The sequence below is a fragment of the Pseudophryne corroboree genome, chromosome 7 (assembly GCF_028390025.1).
Source record: "Pseudophryne corroboree isolate aPseCor3 chromosome 7, aPseCor3.hap2, whole genome shotgun sequence".
Classification (NCBI taxonomy): Eukaryota; Metazoa; Chordata; class Amphibia; order Anura; family Myobatrachidae; genus Pseudophryne; species Pseudophryne corroboree.
In genome coordinates this window covers 59,473,074-59,496,577 of record NC_086450.1, presented here as the reverse complement: position 1 = coordinate 59,496,577, position 23,504 = coordinate 59,473,074, and the positions used below count along the sequence as shown (strand labels likewise).

General features: G+C 47.8%; 1 protein-coding gene and 1 long non-coding RNA gene across 5 annotated transcripts in view; one reads left to right on the top strand and one right to left on the bottom strand.

Annotated features, from left to right (window-relative positions):
* The window catches only part of LOC134944545 (uncharacterized), a 145,040-nt gene that overhangs the window by 42,951 nt on the left and 78,585 nt on the right, over positions 1-23,504 (bottom strand). The gene's annotated exons all lie outside the window — the stretch shown is intronic.
* RBM44 (RNA binding motif protein 44) overlaps positions 1-23,504 on the top strand; it is a 457,239-nt gene that overhangs the window by 415,986 nt on the left and 17,749 nt on the right. For 3 of the 4 annotated variants that reach the window (XM_063933176.1, XM_063933175.1, XM_063933177.1), the window contains one exon: positions 4,662-5,808. The exons of the other annotated variant lie outside the window; for it this stretch is intronic. In XM_063933176.1, coding sequence (XP_063789246.1) covers positions 4,662-5,808 — 1,147 coding nt within the window. The remainder of the gene's footprint in view (positions 1-4,661; positions 5,809-23,504) is intronic. 4 annotated transcript variants of the gene reach the window in all.

Below are 23,504 nucleotides of genomic sequence, written 5' to 3'. Positions count from 1 at the left end.
TGGTGGCCTCATACGAGGCCATTCCCTTTGGCAGGTTCCATGCGAGAACTTTCCAATGGGATCTGTTGGACAAGTGGTCTGGATCACATGTACAGATGCATCTGTTGATCACCCTGTCCCCCAGGGCCAGGGTGTCACTCCTGTGGTGGCTGCAGAGTGCTCACCTTCTCGAGGGCCGCAGATTCGGCATTCAGGATTGGATCCTGGTGACCACGGACGCAAGCCTCCGAGGTTGGGGAGCAGTCACACAGGGAAGAAATTTCCAAGGTCTTTGGTCAAGTCAAGAGACTTGTCTGCACATCAACATCCTGGAACTAAGGGCCATATACAACGCCCTACGTCAAGCGGAGGCCTTACTTCGCGACCAACCAGTTCTGATCCAGTCAGACAACATCACCGCAGTGGCTCATGTAAACCACCAAGGCGGCACAAGGAGCAGAGCGGCAATGGCGGAAGCCACCAGGATTCTTCGCTAGGCGGAGAATCATGCAAGTGCACTGTCAGCGGTGTTCATTCCGGGAGTGGACAACTGGGAAGCAGACTTCCTCAGCAGACACGACCTACACCCGGGAGAGTGGGGAATTCATCCAGAAGTCTTCGCACAGATTGTGAGTCGGTGGGAACTGCCACAGATAGACATGATGGCGTCCCGCCTCAACAAAAAGCTACAGAGGTATTGCGCCAGGTCCAGAGAACCTCAGGCAGTAGCGGTAGACGCCCTCGTGACACCGTGGGTGTTTCGGTCCGTCTATGTATTTCCTCCTCTTCCTCTCATACCCAAGGTGTTGAGAATAGTAAGAAGAAAAAGAGTGAGAACAATCCTCGTTGTTCCGGATTGGCCACGACGGACCTGGTATCCAGATCTGCAGGAAATGCTCACGGAAGATCAGTGGCCTCTTCCTCTAAGGCAGGACCTGTTGCAACAGGGACCCTGTCTGTTCCAAGACTTACCGCGGCTGCGTTTGACGGCATGGCGGTTGAACGCCGGATCCTAGCGGAAAAAGGTATTCCGGTTGAGGTTATCCCTACGCTGATAAAGGCTAGGAAGGAAGTAACAGCAAAACATTATCACCGTATATGGCGAAGATATGTTTCTTGGTGTGAGGCCAGGAATGCTCTTACGGAAGAATTCCATCTGGGCCGTTTCCTTCACTTCCTACAAACGAGTGGATTTGGGCCTTAAATTAGGCTCCATTAAGGTCCAGATTTCGGCCCTATCCATTTTCTTTCAAAAAGAATTGGCTTCTCTCCCAGAAGTTCAGACTTTTGTTAAGGGAGTACTGCATATTCAGCCTCCGTTTGTGCCTCCGGTGGCTCCTTGGGACCTTAATGTGGTCTTGGACTTCCTAAAGTCACACTGGTTTGAACCACTGAAAACTAGTGATGTGCACCGGAAATTTTTCGAGTTTTGGTTTTGGATTCGGTTCCGCGGCCGTGTTTTGGATTCGGACGCGTTTTGGCAAAACCTCCCTGAAAATTTTGTCGGATTCGGGTGTGTTTTGGATTCGTGTTTTTTTTTTTTTACAAAAAACCCTCAAAAACAGCTTAAATCATAGAATTTGGGGGTCATTTTGATCCCATAGTATTATTAACCTCAATAACCATAATTTACACTCATTTTCAGTCTATTCTGAACACCTCACAATATTATTTTTAGTCCTAAAATTTGCACCGAGGTCGCTGGATGGCTAAGCTAAGCGACACAAGTGGCCGACACAAACACCTGGCCCATCTAGGAGTGGCACTGCAGTGTCAGACAGGATGACACTTCAAAAAAATAGTCCCCAAACAGCACATGATGCAAAGAAAAAAAGAGGCGCACCAAGGTCGGTGTGTGACTAAGCTAAGCGACACAAGTGGCCGACACAAACACCTGGCCCATCTAGGAGTGGCACTGCAGTGTCAGGCAGGATGGCACTTCAAAAAAATTGTCCCCAAACAGCACATGATGCAAAGAAAAAGAGGCGCACCAAGGTCGCTGTGTGACTAAGCTAAGCGACACAAGTGGCCGACACAAACACCTGGCCCATCTAGGAGTGGCACTGCAGTTTTATAGCGAGAGGATGAGTGCTTCCATCCTCATGTGAATCTGAACCACTAGCCATGAACATAGGCCAGGGCCTCAGCCGTTCCTTGCCACTCCGTGCCGTAAATGTCATATTGGCAAGTTTACGCTTCTCAACAGACGCTTTCAATTTGGATTTTTGGCTCATTTTACTGAACTTTTGTTTTTTGGATTTTACATGCTCTCTACTATGACATTGGGCATCGGCGTTGGCAGACAACGTTGATGGCATTTCATCGTCTCGGCCATGACTAGTGGCAGCAGCCTCAGCACGAGGTGGAAGTGGATCTTGATCTTTCCCTATTTTAACCTCCACATTTTTGTTCTCCATTTTTTAATGTGTGGAATTATATGCCAGTATCAATAGCAATGGCTCTACTACTATATATACTGCGCACAACTGAAATGCACCACAGGTATGGAAATGCACCACAGGTATGGATGGATAGTATACTTGACGACACAGAGGTAGGTAGAGCAGTGGCCTTCCGTACCGTACTGCTATATATACTGGTGGTCACTGTCAGCAAACTGCAAAACTAAAATGCACCACAGGTATAGAATCTAGATGGATAGTATACTTGACGACACAGAGGTAGGTAGAGCAGTGGCCTTCCGTACCGTACTGCTATATATATTGGTGGTCACTGTCAGCAAACTGCAAAACTAAAATGCACCACAGGTATAGAATCTAGATGGATAGTATACTTGACGACACAGAGGTAGGTAGAGCAGTGGCCTTCCGTACCGTACTCCTATATATACTGGTGGTCACTGTCAGCAAAACTCTGCACTGTACTCCTCCTGTATAATACTGCTGGTCCCCGGTCCCCAGTCCCCACAATAAAGCACTGTGAGCACAGATATGGAGCGTTTTTTAGACAGAGAACGTATATTACTGGTGGTCACTGGTCAGCAAAACTCTGCACTGTACTCCTATATAATACAGCTGCTCCCCAGTCCCCACAATTAAGCAATAAGCACAAATATTTGCTCAACATTAATAAACGGAGAGGACGCCAGCCACGTCCTCTCCCTAACATTTCCAATGCACGAGTGAAAATGGCGGCGACGCGCGGCTGCTTATATAGAATCCGAAACTCGCGAGAATCCGACAGCGGGATGATGACGTTCGGGCGCGCTCGGGTTAACCGAGCCATACGGGAGAATCCGAGTATGCCTCGGACCCGTGTAAAATGGATGAAGTTCGGGGGGGTTCGGTTTCCGAGGAACCGAACCCGCTCATCACTACTGAAAATGGGGGAGTTGAAATATCTCACTTGGAAGGTAGTCGTGTTATTAGCGCTGGCTTCGGCTAGGCGAGTGTCGGAATTAGCGGCTTTATCACATAAAAGCCCCTATCTGGTTTTCCATATGGATAGAGCGGAATTGCGGACACGTCCTCCGTTCCTGCCAAAATTGGTTTCATCCTTTCATATGAACCAACCTATTGTGGTGCCTGTGGCTACACGGGACTTAGAGGATTCCGAGTCCCTTGATGTGGTCAGGGCTTTGAAAATTTATGTAGCCAGGACGGCTAGAGTCCGAAAAACAGAAGCACTGTTTGTTCTGTATGCAGCCAACAAGCTTGGCGGCCCTGCTTCAAAGCAGACTCTTGCTCGCTGGATCTGTAACACGATTCAGCAGGCGCATTCTATGGCAGGAATGCCGTTACCTAAATCGATCAAGGCCCATTCCACTAGGAAAGTGGGCTCTTCTTGGGCGGCTGCCCGAGGGGTCTCGGCACTACAGCTGTGTCGAGCTGCTACTTGGTCGGGTACAAACACCTTTGCAAAATTCTATAAGTTTGATACCCTGGCTGAGGAGGACCTCATGTTTGCTCAATCGGTGCTGCAGAGTCATCCGCACTCTCCCGCCCGTTTGGGAGTTTTGGTATAATCCCCATGGTCCTTACGGAGTCCCCAGCATCCTCTAGGACGTTAGAGAAAGTAAGATTTTACTTACCGGTAAAACTATTTCTCGTAGTCCGTAGAGGATGCTGGGCGCCCGTCCCAAGTGCGGACTTCTTCTGCAATACTTGTATTTAGTTATTGCTTCAATAAGGGTTACGTTATTGTTGCATCGGGCGTGAACTGATGCTATGTTATTGTCATACTGTTTACTGGATTGTTATCACAAGTTGTACGGTGTGATTGGTGTGGCTGGTATGAATCTTGCCCTTGGATTAACAAAAATCCTTTCCTCGTACTGTCCATCTCCTCTGGGCACAGTTTCTCTAACTGAGGTCTGGAGGAGGGGCAGAGAGGGAGGAGCCAGTGCACACCAGGAACTAAATTCTTTCTTAAAGTGCCCATGTCTCCTGCGGAGCCCGTCTCTCCCCTTGGTCCTTACGGAGTCCCCAGCATCTTCTACGGACTACGAGAAATAGATTTACCGTTTAGTAAAATCTTATTTTTAAATGTCGGGATTTTGACCTTGTTGGGATTTTGACCGTCTGTCAATTGTTGTCTGTATTTTGACCGCCGGGATTTTGATTGTAGGTATTTCATACTAAACCCCGTTACTGGCAGACACATATTTAAGTATAAAGTGTACACCTTAATTTACTTGTGTTTTGTCCTGGTTCCATCTGAAGGTATGCTGTACTGATCTTCACTAGTCCAGAACAAGCACAGGCTGCTGTAAAAGAAATGAATTTAAAGGAGCTTTGGGGGAAAAAACTAAAAGTTCGTGCAGTCAACAACTCCAACAGCAATTTTCCAATAGCATTCAAAACATCTGGAACTTTGCCCCAAGGAGGAGTCAAGATTGGCAGCACTGTGCCTGAAGGATGTTATCCTTCGCTGCCGTCAGCATTTGGCAGGGCACCCAAAACAGGCCCACATGTCGACACTCCCATAGCGCAAGGTGGTGGAAGCGGGAGAGATTTCTTTATGAGCGTAACAAACCAATATGGGTTCTTTCCTCACAATAATGTAAATAAAGTATTTCCAGCTACATCGTACAGCAATAGCCCTAGTGTCATGCCTCCTGGCAGCCAGTGGATGTTACCTGCACCTTACCCAAACATGGCTTACAGTGGCACACCATATCCAATGGCTGTTCCATATATGTATCCACTAAGTTCATCACCCAGCTGTACTCCATGTCCCCTACAGGTTCCCATGACAAATACCAACATTTTCACACCAGATATTAATATGAAACCTAATGCACCCACTTACGTTGGTAAACTTGGTAGCAATTACGTGCCTGTTAAGTCAGTGAAACCGATGCATGCCACAAATGGCCAAAGCAGAGGTAGAGCTAAATTATTCAATGTAAGGGATGCTGTGCAGAAAAATACCAGGCCTTCAACCGCTGGAACGCTGGTACCGGAAAGAGAGGCCAATGCAGGAGGCACAACAGATAAGCCAACTGCTGCACAGACGGTCAGTAAACCAGCTTCTGTCTTCACATCAAACGACTGGAAATTGTCAGACACAGTCTCTGTAGCAAATACCCCGACTTCTTTGGTTAAAGAAGGAACTGCTGTAAGTGAAAGTGTGTCCTCCCCTGAGAGCTTACTTTCAAAGCCTACTTCAGGGCCGTCCATCTACAAGCCTGCAGCACCTTTGAGAGTTCCAACATTTGTCCCATGCAGTGTGACAATAGAAGGAGACACTGAAACCTCTGCAAATGCTACATCCAACACAGGAACCTTGTCCCAATCTACAGATAAAGCCCATGTGCGCTCCAGTGTTGCTGGTCATCAAGAAGATCCTCCACCGTATACATTAATGGTAAATGCTTTTGAGTGTTAGTTCTATATGTAGAAACCTCAGATATGGGGTGGAATAAATGCATACCATCTTTTTGTTTTTTTACACATATAATGTTCATGACCATATACAATATAATGTGAAAAAATATTTGTTTCAAAAAGTTACTAAAGCTAAAATAAAAAAAAAGTGAATATATGTTTATATAAACATTTATTCATAGACACCACACAGTTCCACAGAGTGGTATGGAGCAGTGATACAAACAAGGTAGCCCTAACAGTCACCAGCCTGTCTATGCCTCTTTACATGCAAATTCATAATTACATGCATGCCAATAATGGCATAGTAACTTTAATTATGGGAGCGGAATGAGACAAGAGGAAGGTGGGCCTTGCATTCTAAGGGAGAGAGGTAGGAATGGGAGTGGTACTGGGGAGAGACACATAAGGTGAGTGCTGGAAATGCACTCGTGACTGTGAGCTTTGAAAATTCCTTGGTTTGCACTTGTACAGGGGACCACATGCCACATACGTACATCTGCAGCCGTCAGCTGGCTTTTCTTATGCAGAGGGTGGTCGTGACTGACTGGTAACCCTACTTGAAGTAGATTGAATTAACTCAGAACTCTGTTCTTCCAGGAGATAAATAGTTGAGCAGGGTGTTGTGGGACATTGCTGCCAGACTTGTTCATGACTGATGTGATTTCTCTTACGTCCTAGAGGATACTAGGGTTCCATTTAGTGCCATGGGGTATAGACAGGTCCACTAGAATCCATGGGCACTTTAAGAATTTGATAGTGTGGGCTGGATCCTCCCTCTATGCCCCTCCTACCAGACTTGGTTTAGAAAATGTGCCCGGAGGAGCCAGTCACGCTTAAGGAAGCTCCTGAAGAGTTTTCTACATTTATTTTATCCGTATGTTATTTTCAGGCAGGACTGGATGGCACCAGCCTACCTGCTTCGTCAGACTTGGGGGGGGGGGGGGGCAACCTCCCAAAGGGTTAATGGTCCTGTTCCTCGCTGACAGGACACTAGCTCCTGAGGGAACTATTCGCAAGCCCCACCATGTCGAGCATTCCCGCAGCACGCCGCCACCCCTAACAGAGCCAGAAGAATGAAGAGTGGTGAGTACTAAGCCGACGTCCCGGTTAGCTAGTCACCGGTCATTATGGCGGCATGAGGGTACGGAGACGCACGGCTTCTGACTGGGGCAGAATGCGTCTCCAGACACAGTACACAGCTGTGTATCGGTACACTGTACACAGTACCCACACTGGCAAACACAGCCTTAAAACTGACTTCTCTCCATTTTAAGCACTAGATTACCTCAGCCAGTATAAAAAAGCGGTTAGACTGTGCGCCATTGAGGGGGCGGGGCCTTCACTATAAGCGGATCCAGCAGCTCACCAGCGCCATTTTCCCTCTGCATTACCTCAGGGGTACCAGGGGGTCATAGCAGGGGGGAGTGATTATTTCTCTAACGTCCTAGTGGATGCTGGGAACTCCGTAAGGACCATGGGGAATAGCGGGCTCCGAAGGAGGCTGGGCACTCTAGAAAGATCTTAGACTACCTGGTGTGCACTGGCTCCTCCCACTATGACCCTCCTCCAAGCCTCAGTTAGATTTCGTGCCCGGCCGAGGTTGGATGCACACTAGGGGCTCTCCTGAGCTCTTAGAAAGTTATAGTCTTAGAATTAGTTATTTTCAGTGAGACCTGCTGGCAACAGGCTCACTGCAGCGAGGGACTAAGGGGAGAAGAAGCGAACTCGCCTGCTTGCAGCCGGATTGGGCTTCTTAGGCTACTGGACACCATTAGCTCCAGAGGGATCGACCGCAGGCCCAGCCTTGATGTTCGGTCCCGGAGCCGCGCCGCCGTCCCCCTTACAGAGCCAGAAGCAAGAAGATGGTCCGGAAAATCGGCGGCATGAAGACTCTGTCTTCACCAAGGTAGCGCACAGCACTGCAGCTGTGCGCCATTGCTCCTCTCACACACTTCACACTCCGGTCACTGAGGGTGCAGGGCGCTGGGGGGGGGCGCCCTGAGGCAGCAATAAAAACACCTTGGCTGGCTAAAATACCTCAATATATGGCCCCAGGGGCTATATATGAGGTAAATACCCCTGCCAGAATTCCATAAAAAAACGGGAGAATAGGCCGCGAAAAAGGGGCGGAGCCTATCTCCTCAGCACACTGGCGCCATTTTTCCCTCACAGCTCGGCTGGAGGGAAGCTCCCTGGCTCTTCCCTGCAATTCTACAGTACAGTAAGAGGGAAAAGAGAGGGGGGGCATTAAAATTGGCACTGTATACAGTATATTATATAAAAGCTATTAGGGACATAACTCAGTTAGTCCCTGTATATATATAGCGCTCTGGTGTGTGCTGGCATACTCTTACTCTGTCCCCCCAAAGGGCTTTTGTGGGTCCTGTCCTCGTTTAGAGCATTCCCTGTGTGTCTGCGGTGTGTCGGTACGGCTGTGTCGACATGTTGAATGAGGAGGCTTATATGGTGACAGAACAGAGGCCGATATATGTGATGTCGCCCCCTGTGGGGCCGACACCAGAGTGGATGGATAGGTGAAAGGTATTAACCGACAGTGTCAACTCCTTACATAAAAGGGTGGATGACGTAACAGCTGTGGGACAGCCGGCTTCGCAGCCCGCGCCTGCCCAGGCGTCTCAAAGGCCATCAGGGGCTCAAAAACGCCCGCTCTCTCAGATGGCAGACACAGATGTCGACACGGAGTCTGACTCCAGTGTCGACAAGGTGGAGACATATACACAATCCACTAGGAACATCCGTGACGTGATCCCGGCAATAAAAAATGTGTTATACATTTCTGACTTTAACCCAAGCACCTCTAAAAATGGGTTTTAGGTTTGGGGAGAAAAAAACAGGCAGTGTTTTGTTCCCCCATCAGATGAATAAATGAAGTGTGTGAAAGCGTGGGTTCCCCCGTTAAGAAACTGGTAATTTATAAAAAGTTACTGATGGCGTACCCTTTCCCGCCAGGTGGATAAGTTACGCTGGGAGATATCCCCTAGGGTGGATAAGGCGCTCACACGTTTGTCAAAAAAGGTGGCACTGCCGTCTTAGGATACGGCCACTTTAATAGGTACCTGTTGATAAAAAACAGGAGGCTATCCTGAAGTCTGTATTTACACACTCAGGTACTAGACTGAGACCTGCAGATAGTGCTGCTGCAGCGTGGTCGGTGACCCTGTCAAACAGGGATACTAGTTGGAAAACATAAAAACATATTAAAGACGTCGTCTTATATATGGGGGATGCACAGAGGGATATTTTGCCGGCTGGCATCCAAAATAAATGTAATGTCCATTCTGTCAGGAGGGTATTAGAGACCTATCACTGGACAGGTGATGCTGACTTAAAAAGCGCATAGAGAGCCTTATAAGGGTGAGGAATTATTTGGGGATGGTCTCTGGGACCTCGTATCCACAGCAACTGCTGGGAAGAAATAATTTTACCTCAGGTTTCCTCACAGACAAAGGTACAGTCCTTTCGGCTTCAGAAAACCAAGCGGGTCAAATGGCGCTTCCTTTCTGTACAGAGACAAGGGTAGAGGGAAAAAAGCTGCACCAGTCAGCCTGTTCCCAGAATCAAGATTCTTCCCCCGCCTCCTGTGAGGCCACACCATGACGCGGGTGCTCCACAGGTGTAGCCAGGTACGGTGGGGGGCCGTCTCAAAAATTTCAGCAATTAGTGGGCTCGCTCACAGGTGGATCCCTGTTTCTTTCAAGTAGTATTTCAGGGGTACAAGCTGGAATTCGAGATGTCTCCCCCCAGCCGTTTCCTAAAATATGCCTTGCTGACAACTCCCTCAGGCAGGGAGGCTGTGCTAGAGGCAATTAATAAGCGGTATTCCCAGGTAATACTCAAGGTGCCCCTACTTCAACAAGGACGGGGTTACTATTCCACACGGGTTGGGGTACCGAAACCGCATGGTTCGGTGTGACCCATTTTATATTTAAAATCCTTGAACACAAAAATTCAAGTTCAAGATGGAATTGCTCAGGGCGGTTATTCCAAGCCTGGACGAGGGGGATTACATGGTATCCTGGGACATCAAGGATGCTTACCTGCATGTCCCCATTTACCATCCTCGCCAGGAGTACCTCAGATTTGTGGTACAGGATTACCATTACCAAGTCCAGACACTGCCGTTTGGACTGTACATGGCACCGAGGGTGTTTTATCAAGGTAATGGCCGAAATGTTGATACTCCTTCAAAAAAAAAAAAAAAAAGGGAGTTGTAATTATCCCGTACTTGGACAATCTCGTTATAAGGGCGAGGTCCAAGGAGCAGTTGGTAGTCGGGGTAGCACTATTTTGGAAAGTGTTACAACAGCATGGTTGGATTCTAAACAGTCCAAAGTCACAGCTGGTTCCTATGACACGTCTACTGTTCCTGGGGATGGTTCTGGACATAAACCAGAAATAGTGTTTCTCCTGGAGGAGAAAGCCAAGGAGTTGTCATCTCTAGTCAGAGACCTCCTGAAGCCAAAATAGGTAGCGGTGCATCATTGCACGCGAGTCCTGGGAAAAATGGTAGCTTCCTACGAAGCAATCCCATTAGGCAGGTTCCATACAAGAACTTTTCAGAGGGACCTGTTGGACAAGTGGTCCGGATCGCATCTTCCGATGCATAGGCTGATAACCCTGTCTCCAAGGACCAGGGTATCTCTACTGTGGTGGCTGCAGAGTGCCCATCTTCAAGAGGGCCGCAGGTTCGGCATACAGGACTAGGTCCTAGTGACCATGGATTCCAGCCTTTGAGGCTGGGAGGCAGTCACACAGGGAAGAAATTTCCAGGGACTTTGGTCAAGTCAGGTTATTTCCCTACACATAAATATTCTGGACCTGAGGGCCATTTACAATGCCCTGAGGCCGGCAAAACCAGCCGGTACTGATCCAATCAGACAACATCACGGCAGTCGCCCATGTAAACCAACAGGGCGGCACAAGAAGCAGGATGGCGATGGCAGAAGCCACAAGGATTCTCCGATAGGCGGAAAATCATGTGTTAGCACTGTCAGCAGTGTTCATTCCCGGAGTGGACAACTGGGAAGCAGATCTTCTCAACAGACACGACCTCCACCCGGGAGAATGGGGACTTCCTCCAGAAGTCTTCCAATAGGATTGTACACCATTGGGAAAGGCCACAGGTGGACATGATGGCGTCCCGCCTCAACAAAAAGCTATAAAAGATATTGCACCGGGTCAAGGGACCCTCAGGCGATAGCTATGGACGCTCTGGTAACACCGTGGGTGTACCAGTCGGTTTATGTGTTCTCCCCTCTGCCTCTCATACCAAAGGTACTGAGAATAATAAGAAAGCGAGGAGTAAGAACGATATTCGTGGATGGCCAAGAAGAGCTTGGTACCCAGAACTTCAAGAATTTATATCAGAGGACCCATGGCCTCTGCCACTCAGACAGGACCTGCGGCAGCAGGGGCCCTGTCTGTTCCAAGACTTACCGCGGCTGCGTTTGTCGGCATGGCGGTTGAACGCCGGATCCTGAAGGAAAAGGGCATTCCGGAGGAAGTCATTCCTACGCTTACTAAAGCCAGGAAAGAGGTTACAGCAACTCATTATCACCGCATATGGCGAAAATATGTTGCATGGTGTGAGGCCGAAAGGGCCCCAACAGAGGAATTTCAACTAGGTCGATTTCTGCATTTCCTGCAAGCAGGAGTGACTATGGGCCTTAAATTGGGTTCCATTAAGGTACAGATCTCGACTCTGTCGATTTTCTTTCAAAAAGAACTAGCTTCAGTACCTGAAGTTCAGACATTTATAAAAGGAGTGCTGCAGAGTCAGCCCCCGTTTGTGCCTCCTGTGGCACCTTGGGATCTTAACGTGGTGTTGAGTTTCTTAAAATCACATTGGTTTGAACCACTAAAAACCGTGGATCTGAAATATCTCACGTGGAAGGTGGTTATGTTATTGGCCTTGGCTTCTGCCAGGCGAGTATCAAAGTTGGCGGCTTTGTCTTGTAAAAGCCCTTATTTGATTTTCCATATGGATAGGGCAGAATTGAGGACTCGTCCCCAGTTTCTCCCAAAGGTGGTGTCAGCGTTTCACCTGAACCAGCCTATTGTGGTGCCTAGGCTACTAGGGACTTGGAGGACTCCAAGTTGCTAGACGTTGTCAGGGCACTGAAAATATATGTTTCCAGAACGGCTAGAGTCAGAAAATCTGACTCGCTGTTTATCCTATATGCACCTAACAAGCTGGGTGCTCCTGCTTCTAAGCAGACTATTGCTCGTTGGATTTGTAGTACAATTCAGCTTGCACATACTGTGGCAGGCCTGCCACAGCCAAAATCTGTCAATGCCCATTCCACAAGGAAGGTGGGCTCATCTTGGGCGGCTGCCCGAGAGGTCTCGGCTTTACAATTTTGCCGAGCAGCTACTTGGTCAGGGGCAAACACGTTTGCAAAAATTCTACAAATTTGATACCCTGGCTGAGGAGGACCTGGAGTTCTCTCATTCAGTGCTGCAGAGTCATCCGCACTCTCCCGCCCGTTTGGGAGCTTTGGTATAATCCCCATGGTCCTTACGGAGTTCCCAGCATCCACTAGGACGTTAGAGAAAATAAGAATTTACTCACCGGTAATTCTATTTCTCGTAGTCCGTAGTGGATGCTGGGCGCCCATCCCAAGTGCGGTTTATCTGCAATACTTGTACATAGTTATGGTTAACTAAATCGGGTTATTGTTGAGCCATCTGTTGAGAGGCTCTATTGTTTCATACTGTTAACTGTGTTTCATATCACGAGTTGTACGGTGCGATTGGTGTGGCTGGTATGAGTCTTACCCGGGATTCAAAATCCTTCCTTATTGTGTACGCTCGTCCGGGCACAGTACCTAACTGAGGCTTGGAGGAGGGTCATAGTGGGAGGAGCCAGTGCACACCAGGTAGTCTAAGATCTTTCTAGAGTGCCCAGCCTCCTTCGGAGCCCGCTATTCCCCATGGTCCTTACGGAGTTCCCAGCATCCACTACGGACTACGAGAAATAGAATTACCGGTGAGTAAATTCTTATTTTATATAACAAAACACTCAGGGGGTAATTTACCCTGATTTTTTGGGCGCTATAGCTTATCAGAATTAAAAAGCACCTAAATGGTTCCAATAGTTTTTACAACATTTCACCAGGCAGCTCCTAAGGACATTCTGGATGTCTTTCTGCTGCGGGGTACACTGTGCTCCACAAGGAATAGACATAGGGGTGTAGAGTAGGATCTTGGTCCGAAGCACCAACAGGCTCAAAGCTTTGACTGTTCCCAGAATGCACAGCGCCGCCTCCTCTATAACCCAGCCTCCCTGCACAGGAGCTCAGTTTTGTAGTTGGTGCTGCAGTAAGCAGGCACATAACAGAGGGGCTGCTCCAGGCAGCCCTAAGAAGAGCTTTTTTTGTAGAAAAAAGTGAAGACTTCAAGGGCAGCAGCGGTGGTAAATGTCAGAAGACATTCACTGCTGCAGCTCCAGCTCTCCCCAGCGGCGCTGTACACTCCTGAGCCCTGGTTGCCGGGTAACTACAGCAGGAGGCTCCGGTTTTCTTCACGTCAGGCACACACGACTGGGGCTCTCCGGGATCGCGCGGCCGCGCTTCGGGAGGTGGTGAGTGGGTCCCGCTTGCGGGACCTGGTCTTTATTGCGATCCGGTGCGGTCAGCGGGAGGCGGGCCGCGCGCGCTGGCGGTGGACACTGTGGCAGTACAGGCGATCCCACTAGATCACCAGGGCATGGGTGCAGGTCAGGTTTTCTCTCTAAACCATTTTCAGTAGCCCACAGTACCCGGTGGTTTTGCCAGCAGGGGGATAAGGCTTAGACCTGAAGCCCCAGGGCGCCATTTTCCGCAAATGTTCCCGCCCTGGAGCTGCATATCCGTCTCTCCCTCACTCCCTGTCAGCGTCTGGGTGCCATTGTCCCTCAGCTTCACTGTTCCTGGGACTGCTTGGGCAAATCCTCCTGTGTAAAGCCGCCTGGTTGTCAGTGCTGTGACTTTACATGACACTTAAGTATTCTACCTGCCTTTTTAGACAGTGCTAGTTAAGAAAGAGTGCATTTAGTCAGGGTTTTCTAGTACAATTACCCTGTGATATACATCCAGTTCTTACTGTGTAGTGTTATATCTATTGATTATATATATATATATATATATATATATATATAAAAGCTAGTCCAGTGCAGTGTTATTGTTAGTAATAACCTGTGTGTGCATTAGATAGCTGAATGGTGTCCATTTCGTGTCTTTCACTCAACTTGCTATCCCTATATTCTATAACCTGAGGGGGCTTGGTGCGTCAGGTTTTATATTGATATACGATTTTCACAAAGATCTACTTTAATACGTATATTTCTCTGTGATTTAGTCACCATATCTCTCCTTTATCTCTGCTAGTGCTGAATACACTGCGCAGGGGTTTGGGTAAGAGGTATTGTGCTGCTGCCAATTGTACTGTTACCTGATACTGCAAGTTATATCATGTCTGCTTCTGAGGGTAACGGTTCTGGGGCTGAACACACTGCCGGTGTTGCTGAAGCCACAGATCACTATGAGGGGAATATAGCAGCTTTGGGCTCTGGTACTTGGGGGCTCCTTGCCCCCCAGTGGAACTGTGGTAACGGAGGTATATAATGACCCACCGTGGGCCGCTTTTTCCACGCTTCTGCATACTCTAGTTCATAAACTAACACCCCCTATGGGACCCCCAATGCCGGTACAACCGTATGTGGTCCCTGCAGCTAACCCGCCGTGGGCGGACGATTTATCTGCTCAATTGAAGAAGTTGAACCAGTCCGTGACTACAAGAAAGTCTGACCATCGCTCGCCTAAGTCCAAGAGATCCTCTAAGCGAGCGCTTGTCTCCTCACAATCCACTGCTGTCACTGACACCTCGTCTGATGAAGACGGCACTTACACTGACACCACAGGTTCTGACTCAGATGCTGCTGATGGGGAGGGTAGTTCACATGTGGATGTTCCTGATCTTTTGGAGGCTATTAAGTTAATTTACAGATTACGGATGATCCCGAGCCATTCGTCCCTCCTAAGAAACCAGATAGGTTCAAGCGTCAGAAGGTGGTTAAACAAGTTTTACCTCACTCTGATCACCTAGTGGATGTACGTCAGGAACCCTGGGAAAACCCGGGTACAAAGTTTGTGCCTCAAAAGAAGATGCTGGCTCGCTATCCCCTCGCACCAGAGCTGTCCAAGAATTGGGAAACGCCTCCTCCAGTAGACTCACATGTGGCTAGGATGGTGGTTTCCTCGGCTCTACCTGTCACTACCGTCACGTCTCTAAAGGAGCCTACGGATAAACGTGTGGAGGGTTGTCTTAAAGCGATTTACACCCTCACGGTTGCTGCACAAAGGCCCACTATTGCAGCAACATGGGCTGCAGAGGCTATTGAAGCATGGGCCTTGGAGTTAGAAGCTGAAATCTCATCTGACCATGCTAGACAATGCTTGTCATATATTGTCACAGCTTCTCGCTATATTAAAGAGGCGGCTTCTGCTGCCGGTATCCTAGCAGCCAAGGCCTCTACGACGTCAGTCCTGGCTCAGCGGATATTGTGGCTGAGATCCTGGTCTGTGGATCTGGACTCTAGAAAAACCCTGGAGGTACTCCCTTTCAAGGGAGATATTCTGTTTGGGGAGGACTTCTGTTTGGGGAGGCTACTGCCAAAACTGCCTGTCTGCCAAGTACCGCTCCTTCTGTGTCAAAGGCTAAAGGTACTTTCGCCCCTTTCGTCCTTCAGGTAAAGCAAAAGGTCAGGCGTACAACAAGCAGGTCCGCACTTCTAAACCTGGTAAGCCAAAGCCCAAAAGAGCCTGGGCAGCCCGTCAGCCAGCTTCCAAGACCGATAAGCCTGCCGCATGACTGGGCGGGCCTCCTCACTCGAGGTTACGCCATAGCCTTCAAAAACCGACCCCCTCATCGATTTTGGCAGACAGACGTCCCGTTTTACCAGACAAAGGCAAACACTCTGCAATTGGTGGTACAGACCCTCCTGGATACAGGAGTCGTAGTACAGGTGCCTCTTGCGCAGAGGGGCCGGGGGTACTATTCTCCGCTGTTTCTAGTCCCGAAACCGAATGGGTCCTCCCGGCTCATTGGCATTGAACAGGTTTGTGAAGGTTTCCAAGTTCCGTATGGAAACCCTTTGCTCTATAGTTCTGGCCTTGGAACCTGGGGACTACATGGTCTCCCTGGACATACAGGATGCTTACCTGCATATTCCTATAGCAGCGTCACATCAGCAATACCTGAGGTTTGCTATTGGCAACCTCCATTACCAGTTTCGGCGTTAACCTTTTGGTTTAACAATGGCTCCGTGAGTCTTCACAAAAGTTATGGCGGTGATGACGGTGGTACTCCGCCGTCAAGGGGTCAGGATACTGCCATATCTGGACGACTTGTTAATCCTGGCAAATTTCCCAGAACTTCTGCGTCATCTGGATATGACTGTCCTGTTTCTGCAAGCCCACGGGTGGCTCATCAACTGGAAGAAATCCTCCCTGATCCCTGCTCAGAGCATGGTGCATCTGAGAGCGCTATTGGACACTCACAACCAAAGGTTGTTCTTGTGTCAGGAGAAAGTCCTGAAGCTTCAGTACAGGATTCGTGCAGGGGCCGTCCCTTCTGGATATCCAACTGGGTCCTGTTGACGACAGATGCCAGTCTAAGGAGTTGGGGTGCGGTGCTGGAGCAACACTCCCTTCAGGGTCGGTGGACCAAGGAGGAGTCCCTCCTCTCAATCAACATTCTGGAATTGCGGGCGGTCTTCAATGCATTGAACCTAGCCCAGCATTTAATTCAGAACCGTCCTGTTCAAGTGCAGTCGGACAACGCCACCACAGTGGCTTACATAAATCATCAAAGCGGCACTCGAAGCCGTTTGGCAATGAAGGAAGTCTCACGGATTCTACATTGGGCAGGACGCCATCTACCGGTCATATCGGCAATATTCATTCCGAAATTGGGAAGTGGACTTTCTCAGTCGTCAGGACGTACATGCCGGCGAGTGGGGCCTCCATCCAGAAGTGTTTCAACTCCTAGTGGAAAAGTGGGGCCTTCCAGACGTGGATCTGATGGCGTCTCGACACAATCACAAGGTTCCGGTCTTCGGAGCAAGGACAAGGGATCCTCAAGCAGCATTCGTGGATGCGCTGGCGGTACCGTGGAGGTTTCGGCTGCCGTACGTGTTCCCTCCGGTGTCATTCCTGCCCAGGGTAATTCGGAAGTTCGAGCAAGAAAAAGGAATTCTGCTTCTCATAGCTCCAGCGTGGCCCAGACGGCACTGGTTCTCAGACCTGCAAGGCCTATCGTCAGAGCGTCCAATTCTACTTCCACAACGCCCAGACCTCCTCGTTCAGGGCCCCTGTGTCTACCAGGACCTAGCCCGGCTGTCTTTGACGGTGTGGCTCTTGAAGCTTCCGTCTTAAGGGCTAAAGGGTTTTCTGAGGCGGTCATTCAAACTATGTTGCGGGCCCGGAAACCAGCTTTGGCTCGGATTTACTATAGGGTCTGGCATTCTTACTTTGTTTGGTGCGCATCTAACGATTATGACGCTTCCAAGTTTAGTATAGCCAAGTTGTTGCTTTTCTTCAGCAGGGCCTGGACTTAGGCCTGCGTCTGGCCTCCCTCAAGGTTCAAATATCTGCTTTGTCGATGTGGTTTCAAAGAAAAATTGCGACCTTACCTGAAGTGCATACCTTTACTCAGGGCGTGTTGCGTATCCAGCCTTCCTATGTCCCGCCTGTGGCTCCTTGGGACTTGTCGGTGGTTTTGGAGGCGTTACAAGAGTCTCCGTTTGAACCTCTTGGTTCAGCTGACCTTAAGTGGCTTTCCCTTAAGGTGGTGTTTCTGCTGGCTATTGATTCAGCTAGAAGAGTGTCTTGTCCTGTAGTTCCCCATATCTGATATTTCACCGTGACCGGGCGGTTCTTAGGACTCGTCGGATATTTACCTAAGGTGGTTTCTTCGTTCCACCTTAACCAGGAGATCGTGGTTCCGGCACTTGTTTCTCCTGATCTGTCTCACAAAGAGCGGTCTTTGGATGTGGTACGGGCTCTCCTTATCTATGTGAAGAGAACTGCTTCTATTAGGAAATCTGATTCTCTCTTTGTGCTGTTTGGATTTCACAAACGGGGCTGGCCTGCTCACAAGCAAACTTTGGCAAGATGGATTAGAATGGTGATTGCACATGCTTATGTGAGGGCTGGTCTGTCGGCTCCTGCTCACATTACGGCTCATTCTACTCGGTCTGTTGGACCTTCTTGGGCGGCCCAACGTGGTGCGACCCTTGAACAATTGTGCAAGGCGGCTACGTGGTCCTCTGTGAACACGTTTATAAGGTTCTATGCCTTCGATACTGCCGCTTCCCAGGATGCTTCCTTTGGACGCCGGGTTCTTGTGCCCGCTACAGTGCGTCCCCTCCCATAAGGAACTGCTTTAGGACATCCCCTATGTCTATTCCTTGTGGAGCCCAGTGTACCCCGCAGCAGAAAATTAGTTTTATGGTAAGAACTTACCTTTGTTAAAACTCTTTCTGCGAGGTACACTGGGCTCCACAAGGCGCCCACCCTGATGCACTGAGCTTCTTTGGGTTGGTATGGCATTAGCCGCTGACACTTCTCCTGTCATGAGAATGTGGTGTATGTGGCTACTAACCGTTGTCGTCTCTTTTCCTGCTACTGCATTGGGCTGGTTAACTAAAAACTGAGCTCCTGTGCAGGGAGGCGGGATTATAGAGGAGGCGGCGCTGTGCATTCTGGAAACAGTCCAAGCTTTGAGCCTGTTGGTGCCTCGGATCAAGATCCTACTCTACACCCCTATGTCTATTCCTTGTGGAGCCCAGTGTACCTCGCAGAAAGAGTTTTAACAAAGGTAAGTTCTTACCATAAAACTCCTTTTTTTTTTTTTTATCAACGTAAGTTAAAACCTATGTTTCAATGACTAAACAATTAAAGGAGCGCTTATAAAAAAAATTTATATTTATTTACCACAATTAAGATCACATATATAAAATGACTACGAAATAAAAATAGCAGTTAATAAGTGCAATGTTATGATATACTCATCTGAATATCTGGGTTATAATAAACCAATGCTGCAGTCCGTGTGTATTTATTGCTGATATTGTCCCGGGTTTGTTAGACTGGTGTGCTATGAATAGCAAGTCCAAATTAGTGGTAGTCAGAGACAATGGGTACGTTATGCTCACCCCTGTTTGTGTAGATATGTTTCACTTATTTCCAATGAGTACGCCGATTCCTGTCAATAGCAGGTGCAGAGAAGAGGGCTCCAGACGGCTGTATATATTCCCCTTCTTTAGATGGTCCGGAGGGGAAATAACCGATTCCGTGACAGCGCGTCTGCTGACGGGGCTCTTATTAGCACAGCGGTAATAGGTAGCAGTTCAATATCAAGGTGATAAAGGCAGGGGGAGGACGTACACCGGCTTGATGTGTCCCAATTGGTGTCCAGCACCGGACTCGCAGCATTCAAGTCCTCAACGCGTTTCTCCGCTACTTGGCGGTTTCTTCAGGAGCAATATGTTTGCACAGGACAGGTGGAGATGTATTTAAATTCACTGTGGCCAATCAGCTTAGTTCAGTTCAGTTTTACACACCTGTGTATTATAATTACCCTAATTCACTGCACAAGTGTAAAGATCTTAAAAGACCATATATACATTCATTTTTTTTTTTTAAATAAAAAACCGTATATGATATATATAAAGAAAGGTGCTTTTTGTCTATACAGTATCAATACATTTATCTAAAATTAGTGTGTATAGAGGTATTTTGATACATTTAAATTCATTCTATTCAGTCATGTATCACGCATCAGGAACATAAATCTAGCGGCATATCTGAAGTTTATCAAATCATCTTACTTTTTTATACTGCCTTTTTTTTAATAGAATGGTGATATTGATATATGTTATATCAATATAGAAAGTTTTTCAACTAACTTTTAGTTGTAATTTAGTATATGCTTAAGTGGTAGCGCCAGAGGAGATTCAAGATTACTCACATTAGTTGTCAAGTTTTATACCTCTTAGTTTGGTCAACCAATAAGTAACCGGAACCCGGCTCACAAGGTCACAGGTTCCAGTCTCTCATGAGCCCAACAATCACCCTAACCTTCAGAGCCTTAATTGATAGATGTTTTAAAATGTATTATCGTGATATTTCTTTTTTAGATAACCAAAATGTATAAATGGTGTATATGTATAAAAAATTATGATTTATTTTGATTTCGTTATCTAGTCAGAAATAGCACTTAATATTCTAATCAGATCAAATTACAGCATTTTTATTGTTAATGTATTCAATATATGATATTTAAATGATGACTACAGTATGTTTAGAGGGAACATGCGCACGTAGATATACATATGTTCTCTTAAAGTGACAGAGTCCTATCAACAGACCCAAAGAAAAACTTTTACACAGAGACCCCAATATTTAGAACTATACACAGAGACCCCAATATTTGGAATTATACATAGAATCCATCAGATTTTAACGTTAGCAACTACTTCTAGCGTATAGATACGGGCGATAGTTTGGCCACATGCCAATGTATCGGAATATATAATCGGGAGTGATTTATTAGTGTACTAAGGGGTCTATTTACTAAGCCTTGGATAGAGATAAAGTCGCTGGAGATAAAGTACCAGCCAATCGGCTCCTAACTGTCATTTTTCAAACAGATCCTGTGGAATAGCAGTTATGAGGTGATTGGCTGGTACTTTATCTCCATCCAAGGCTTAGTAAATAGACCCCTAAGTCCCCTATCAGGATACTTAGTCTGAGACCCGGCGTTAGCGATAAGGGTGCAGTGGGGGGCCGGCTCCAAATAACTCTGTCTCTCCCTGGAAGGGCTCTTTGTGGGTTATAGATAAAAAAAAAAAAAAAAAAAATGAGCGCTAAAAATTATGTAGCACCTGTAGGGAAAAATTGGTTATAAGAATGTTTACAGTCCCTTTTGGGGTAATTAGAGTGTCCACAGTCCGTGCGGGTAGCTGCTGTTTGTATTAGCCTCTCCCTGACTTGCCCTACCTTGTGCCCTCAGATGTTGTAATTTCCGTGTACCGTCCGTGCTGGGTTACAAGCTTGTTTCCTCCCAGACACTTCAGATCGCTGCGTCCAGCAATCGTGGATCCCGGCGGGTGACGTCACGGCAAGCCGGCGGCAGAGTGCAGTAAGCCGGCCAAGCAGACAAGTGCCGATGCGGTGTCTCGTTGCCACCAAAGCGTTTTGTGCGTCTAAGCGCACTTAATCATGGATGGCAGTGTCTTTCTGGTGCTCCTTTTTATCTAAAAAACTTTATTGGTCATTCATAAAAACAGGAAGTAATGTCCAGGAAGTGATGTCCAGGAAATGCCCGGTTCAGTGTAACGGTAAACTGTTCCCATATTGTAATTTCCTTCATGTCAGACACCTAAGTACCAGGAAACCTCAGGAATAATACCGCCGGAGGTATCATACATACACGAGACGTGCGCATGCATCTATTGTGGCACGTGTTATTATTAGAGATGAGCGCCTAAAATTTTTCGTGTTTTGGTTTTGGGTTCGGTTCCGCGGCCGTGTTTTGGGTTCGACCGCGTTTTGGCAAAACCTCACCGAATTTTTTTTGTCGGATTCGGGTGTGTTTTGGATTCGGGTGGTTTTTTCAAAAAACCCTAAAAAACATCTTAAAACATTGAATTTGGGGGTCATTTTGATCCCATAGTATTATTAACCTCAATAACCATAATTAACACTCATTTTCAGTCTATTCTGAACACCTTACACCTCACAATATTATTTTTAGTCCTAAAATTTGCACCGAGGTCGCTGGATGACTAAGCTCAGCGACCCTAGTGGCCGACACAAACACCGGGCCCATCTAGGAGTGGCACTGCAGTGTCACGCAGGATGTCCCTTCCAAAAAACCCTCCCCAAACAGCACATGACGCAAAGAAAAAAAGAGGCGCAATGAGGTAGCTGTGTGAGTAAGATTAGCGACCCTAGTGGCCGACACAAACACCGGGCCCATCTAGGAGTGGCACTGCAGTGTCACGCAGGATGTCCCTTCCAAAAAACCCTCCCCAAACAGCACATGACGCAAAGAAAAAAAGAGGCGCAATGAGGTAGCTGACTGTGTGAGAAAGATAAGCGACCCTAGTGGCCGACACAAACACCTGGCCCATCTAGGAGTGGCACTGCAGTGTCACGCAGGATGTCCCTTCCAAAAAACCCTCCCCAAACAGCACATGACGCAAAGAAAAAAAGAGGCGCAATGAGGTAGCTGACTGTGTGAGAAAGATAAGCGACCCTAGTGGCCGACACAAACACCGGGCCCATCTAGGAGTGGCACTGCAGTGTCACGCAGGATGTCCCTTCCAAAAAACCCTCCCCAAACAGCACATGACGCAAAGAAAAATAAAAGAAAAAAGAGGTGCAAGATGGAATTGTCCTTGGGCCCTTCCCACCCACCCTTATGTTGTATAAACAAAACAGGACATGCACACTTTAACCAACCCATCATTTCAGTGACAGGGTCTGCCACACGACTGTGACTGAAATGACGGGTTGGTTTGGACCCCCACCAAAAAAGAAGCAATTAATCTCTCCTTGCACAAACTGGCTCTACAGAGGCAAGATGTCCACCTCATCATCATCCTCCGATATATCACCGTGTACATCCCCCTCCTCACAGATTATCAATTCGTCCCCACTGGAATCCACCATGTCAGCTCCCTGTGTACTTTGTGGAGGCAATTGCTGCTGGTCAATGTCTCCGCGGAGGAATTGATTATAATTCATTTTAATGAACATCATCTTCTCCACATTTTCTGGATGTAACCTCGTACGCCGATTGCTGACAAGGTGAGCGGCGGCACTAAACACTCTTTCGGAGTACACACTTGTGGGAGGGCAACTTAGGTAGAATAAAGCCAGTTTGTGCAAGGGCCTCCAAATTGCCTCTTTTTCCTGCCAGTATAAGTACGGACTGTGTGACGTGCCTACTTGGATGCGGTCACTCATATAATCCTCCACCATTCTATCAATGGTGAGAGAATCATATGCAGTGACAGTAGACGACATGTCCGTAATGGTTGTCAGGTCCTTCAGTCCGGACCAGATGTCAGCATCAGCAGTCGCTCCAGACTGCCCTGCATCACCGCCAGCGGGTGGGCTCGGATTTGGGATTTCGAAGAATGCACAGTTCTTTGCTGTGCTGCTTTTGCCAGCTTGAGTCTTTTCATTTTTCTAGCGAGAGGCTGAGTGCTTCCATCCTCATGTGAAGCTGAACCACTAGCCATGAACATAGGCCAGGGCCTCAGCCGTTCCTTGCCACTCCGTGTGGTAAATGGCATATTGGCAAGTTTACGCTTCTCCTCCGACAATTTTATTTTAGGTTTTGGAGTCCTTTTTTTTCTGATATTTGGTGTTTTGGATTTGACATGCTCTGTACTATGACATTGGGCATCGGCCTTGGCAGACGACGTTGCTGGCATTTCATCGTCTCGGCCATGACTAGTGGCAGCAGCTTCAGCACGAGGTGGAAGTGGATCTTGATCTTTCCCTAATTTTGGAACCTCAACTTTTTTGTTCTCCATATTTTATAGGCAGAACTAAAAGGCACCTCAGGTAAACAATGGAGATGGATGGATTGGATACT